The sequence below is a fragment of the Hylobates moloch genome, unplaced genomic scaffold, assembly GCF_009828535.3.
Source record: "Hylobates moloch isolate HMO894 unplaced genomic scaffold, HMol_V3 SCAFFOLD_25, whole genome shotgun sequence".
Taxonomy (NCBI): domain Eukaryota; kingdom Metazoa; phylum Chordata; class Mammalia; order Primates; family Hylobatidae; genus Hylobates; species Hylobates moloch.
In genome coordinates, this window is record NW_026652300.1 from 4345981 (window position 1) to 4351480 (window position 5500).

Below are 5500 nucleotides of genomic sequence, written 5' to 3' on the forward strand. Positions count from 1 at the left end.
ATCTCCATTTCATTATTGCGCTTGTGTTTACGCGGCATGGATCTATGAACTACAGCTGCCTCCCGGAAAATGATCTGACACAATCACTTGAAAGTTCTCCTTCTGCTTTGGAGACCACAGGCATAACGCGCTTTTTCACTTTTCCACCTTTGGATTCACTGAGTAGGATGAGTGGAACCCATGTGACTTTTGGCTTTGCGGCAATGCCCAGTATTTTTTTTTTTTAACACTGTCATTGCTAAATCGGCCTGAAATAAACCGGTCATTATGGCTCACAAAAAGAACTCATCTCTTTCAGCTGAGAGGCTTTAAAAGAGGAATTTCATCCAGACATGAAAACGATAATCTGATGCCACTGCCAACAGACTCAGAATCACAAACTAAATTCAGATAGAGAATAGAAAGACAGATGATACAGACGGAGAGAGTGTGGTGGGGAAGGAAGCGAAGGAAGAAAGGAGGGGAGTAAAGGAAAGAAAGGAAAATAGGAAGGGAGAGAGAGTGATAGATGTTCAAAGACACAGGTACAAAGTCTAGCATGGTTGTAGAGATAGGCATGTACAAATTACCGCAGGTAGTGAGGAAAAATATGGGACAGACATAGACATATGTGGAGTCAGAGAAAAGCTACAAACCCACGCAGAGTAATGAACGTACACAACCACAAACACACAGTTGTTCGTTTAAACATGAAAAAAACACCTAGACCCCGACAGTGGAAATAACAGAGGTGTTTCAGAGTTACTGAGGCAGAATGCAAATTTGTCAGTGCCCTTAGCATCTGTGGCCCATGTGCACGGATATTCAGTGGAAGAAGCGTTCGACAGCCTGTATAATTCAACACGATATCTGATAATACCAAAACAATGGATCTCCTGTGAAATCACCAGAAGGAATTCCATGTAAGATTCGAGGAAGAAGCCCAGTCTGCTGTATTCATTCGGTGGGGTGGCAATATGGCTGAGCCACCAACCCATGGCACGCCCATCCATTGTAGACAGTTCCCGGTTTGCTGCCTGCCTTGGAAAAAGCTCTTCCCCTGTCACCACTTTAAAACAGGCTGGCTCCAAAATTAGCACTGGCGTCTATTTACAGTCTTTTTCTTATCCATTTACCTCCTACAGAAATCATTGCAAGACCCTTTCCTCGACTTTTTCCTATGCCCTAAATTTGGGGTAAGACTTTTGCAGAGGACCTGATTATAGGCAAGTCCGCAGACATTTCCTAATATGAGTTGCCCTGAGTGCACACACCAATCTGTTGCCCCATTCCCACTATAGGGATACTGCACTGGACCACAGTGCCTTTGACTGGCACACAGTAAGGTAGAGGGCAGCTTGAGGGGGCCAAAGGGTTCCCACTGTTTTCACAATAATTTGCTGAGAAAATCTGTTTTCCTGTTTGTGGGTCATGGGGACAGTAGTCAGAGAAAGACAGGACTCCTGCTCCAGAGCTTCAGCTGTCCCCATAGGAGCAGGGGCAAAACTGGCCTATAGATTTTCAAAGCTCCACTGCTGATACCGAGCAGGAGGTGTGGAATGCGTATTGAAGGCAGCACAAGAGATTCATGAACTGACTGTCGAACCCTCTTCCCTGAAACAACACAGCTCTTCTCACAGAAGCCGTGCTGACCACAGTCCATACGGGACAGGAATGTTAGCACTCTATTAGTGTGTGGCCAACATGGATGCTTATGTTGGAACTGTTTTATCTGGGAACAGGGAAGAAAGTTCTGCCCCCGACACCGAAATCCTACTCCCCCATCCGTGACAGAGGCGACCGCTCGTCCTGTGCATAGACACACACAAGTGGGTCTTCCTGGGAAGCAGGCACCCACTCGTGAATGAAAACGGTATGTTTTGTCCTCCTGTGTGAGGCTTGCAACATATTACTCTAAAACGATATTCACTTTACATTATTAACCTTAGGCAAAGTGTGCTGCAAAGGCCACAGAAAATTAAAGGGCCGTGGGCTCCAGAAACAAGCTGCAGTGCCAATCACTGGGGAGAACAGAGCCTCACTAGAGTTTGCAAGAGCACAAAATGCACTCGTAATGTTGTTAGCGACATACACTATTGGCTCCTCACCTAACACAGAATCTTGGAGGAAAGCTTAACCCAAATAAAGATGTAAACATCAACAAGAGTGTCCATATCCTGGGTCATCAAGTGACGAGACAGTCCATGCGTGGATTCTCCAGCAATCTTATATTCCACAAATCCAACCCCTTTCCCCTCACTTCTGCAAGATTCTCTTTTCCCTTGGTCATCTATGCCAAAAAGCGTATCCTGAATGCCTTCCCCCATGCCTCCGTCACTTTCCCACAGTCCCTCCATACACCTTACATGCCCATTCCTTTTCACCATGATGCGTGAGAAGTCCTGAGTGGCTCATTGTCCCAGAAAAGGATTACGCGTTCACCTTTAAAAGAACATGTCGGTTCAACACGAAAGTGAACTTTAAGATTCCCATCATCCTCTGCTTATCTATTCTGTATGATGATACCCAAAATGAAGGATTGTGCAGGTCCCAGCAAACTGGGCCCTGGACGAAGTAAGCCTCCAACCAAGCTGTCTTTTGCTTTTACCTCCCGAACTATGTCCTGTAGAAAGAATCCCAACACGTTCCACACCCATTCACTCTACAAATTTAAAGGCCAAGCTCCAACACACACTGGTCATTTCCACGAAGAAAATAAAGCATACTGATTGATCAATTCCTTGTGACACCTGAATGCAGGGGAAACACACACACACACACACACACACACACACACACACACACACAAAGACAGTGTCACACATCCTTGAGAATGTTTATTTTTCATTCCATACAATCCAAGTTTACCCCCCATCCTGTCTGATTTTTCGTGACTGGATCTGTTTTTCTTTTAGTTCCTGCGCATAAGACCATGAGTACTGACATCCTGCATACTGTTGTAAGTTTTTAGGAGTTCTGCTGTTTTAGGTAAAGTCCGATGCTCCATCATATTCAACTCAGCATCTGGGAGTCCGCTAGAGAAACACAAACGCATGTCAAAACGCACTTCTCTGAGCCATACTTTGAAATGTTTCAATTGCAGGGCCCGCTGAGAAAAGGATATCCCTTCCCCATTTGTAATCTCTTAAACTTCCTCCTATCATGTGTTACAAATTGCTCTCCAAAATACCTACCACTTTCCCAGTATTCTCTGTGAGGGGAGTCGGCTAACAAGATGCATTGTACACTGAAAGCACACAGAAATCTCACGGGGCAATAGCTTAAGGAAATCCGTCAATCTAAAGAGTCCTTTGTGGTCTGGGGCAAGGATGACCACGAGGCACATTGAGGGAGCCCAATCTTATGGGGTTTGTAGGATGAGTGCTGGTGGGGTTGATGGCCATGGAATCAACGGCCACATATTGAAGTGAATGATTTTCAGCTTTACTTCTCAGTGATTCTGGAAATGGACTATGCTCCCCTGGGCTTAAGACTCCACAGCTATAACCTGCTTTGCAGTGCAGTCTCTAAATGTGCCTTTTTCAGCCCAATGCCGTGAATGTCCTGGATTCTGTCACTCTCTGTCTTCCTCTCAAGGAATTTCTACATGTATGAAAGGAGCCTCAATGTCTACATTTCTGAAATGAGCGCCCAGGCTCCCTGAATAGGCAGGTGTGTCCACCCCTTCTCCTGGGCATCAGACAGCTCCAGTTCCAACTGAACGGCTCACCTGAAATCTCTGTTCCCTCTTCAGGTGGCTTCATCCTCTGGTAGTATTGCAGGGGATTGCGCCACAGGTCCTTACATAGGATCTGTCAGGGGAATCAATCGGGAAAGGCCTCATCAGGGCTCAGACTGGTGACCCAAGCAGCTGGGAACACACCGGGGTCATTCCTGATGTTTCGCAGTGAGGACCCACCTCAGCAATCCTATTAGATCCTGTGAAGTTGTGGTCAGAAAACCAGTTGAAGAAGTTAAGGCTGCTGTCGTGGTGTCTGCGGCGATAGGCCTCAACTTCATAATCCGGATACCACTGAATTGGAGTGGAATGAGAAGCCCTGTATTCTACAGAGACAGGAGGTTTTGTGGGAAGGGGGCTGGATCACGTTGGCCATGATCCACCCACATCTTCCTTACACCACCCATCCTGGGAGCCACCTGTCACCTGTGATGTTCACGAGATATTCCTTGGTAATCACTTTATTCTGGAAGTAGGGGTTACTCTGAAAGAACAACATGATCTTGCAGAGATGAACGGGATGCTTCACTTCTTCCACCTGTCAGGACAAGGTGCAGAAAGCTTAAATACCTTTTTGGGTGAGGTGCCCACTGTTGCTTACAGGAATGAATTATTTCCCTTACCCTCCCCCGCTAAACCCTCTAGCCTCAGTCTTCCTGGCCTCACCTCCAAGTTGATCATGTAGCTCAGCATGTCTTCATCTCGCTCAGTGATCAGGGCTGACATCTGGGGGTGGTTTGCAATCTGATTTAGGTCAAAGAGCCTTTACATGCCATGGAAGGAAAAGCTACGAGCAACAGGGAAGAAGGCCTAAGAGCACCCAGAGGCTGGGGTACGGGATTTCTCAGATCTGCATCCACGTATGACCTCCTTTCGCCTCCCCCTCCCCCTAAACTAAGGCCTCTTGGGTTCGCAGAGGGTGTATAATTCTGAGGCTGACCGCACTGACATGGGGAGGCGTGATGTGCAGAGTTGCTGGTGTCTGAGGAGTGGCAGAATCTGCTTATGGCCGAAGACGCCCAGTCCCAGAGCAGACTAGCAAGGGGGAGCAATCACACTCCCTTCAAAGTAGCTTGATTCACACAAAAACCTATTCTGGTCTGAACTCGCTTCCGCTCTTCAAAAAGATGCCCCAAACGTCTGCTGCTCGGCATCAGCAAGGGTTTCTCTGCCGCAAGCAGGAAAATAGTACTCAAGCCTGCTCCGGCTTTCCACAGCCACATTGGTTTGGGGCAACTCACCCCTGTTTCCCAAATAGTCACATCGACGCCGAGCTGCCCATAAGTTACTGACACTTCCCCAAGAGCACCTCTCCACCGGAAAGGCAGAAGAAACACTGAGAAGGATACAACATTGGCCCAGAAGCCAGGGACGCTCTGGATGATAGCGCCTCTGCGGACTAGGTGGGGCTTGCGCCTCCGCTCCATCTTTTCCCTCTGCTGAGAAAAGGCCTTCCTGGCTTGGGCATTAACCGGCTCCAGCTCCGCCTGAACGGCCAGCAGCTCCTCCAGTGCAGACGCTGGGGTCATGGGCCCAGCTCCAGGCTGTGCCCGCTGGGCCTCCTCCTGCCGCTCCACGAGGCCCTCCTCCTGGGTCACCACCTCCACCTCCGCCATGATGTCGTCCAACACCAGCACCGCCTCCTCCCCCAAAGCCGCCTGCTCGCTCTCCACCCCGGCCGCCCCCTCCTGTAGAGCCTCCATCCTGAAGACGGTGCCCTCCTCCGCACTCCCACTGACCGAGGCCTGTGCTGCCGGACCCAAGCCACAGGAACCCTGCCAC

At 48.7% G+C, this 5500-nt stretch overlaps 1 protein-coding gene across 2 annotated transcripts; it reads right to left on the minus strand.

Moving 5' to 3' along the window:
* Positions 1–2798: 2798 nt before the first annotated feature.
* On the minus strand, positions 2799–5500 carry LOC116811466 (testis-specific Y-encoded protein 3). 2 transcript variants are annotated; one of them, XM_058434447.1, is made up of 6 exons: positions 5068–5500; positions 4385–4462; positions 4145–4256; positions 3899–4044; positions 3710–3791; positions 2799–3014 (listed from the first exon to the last, which is right to left on the minus strand). In XM_058434447.1, exons 1-6 carry the CDS (start codon positions 5419–5421, stop codon positions 2992–2994), a joined length of 795 nt encoding a protein of 264 aa, XP_058290430.1. In that variant the 5' UTR covers positions 5422–5500; the 3' UTR covers positions 2799–2991. The 2 variants fall into 2 exon arrangements, with proteins under 2 accessions (XP_058290430.1, XP_032612385.1); XM_032756494.1 differs by lacking the exon at positions 2799–3014 and having other exon boundaries at positions 3740–3802; positions 5068–5481.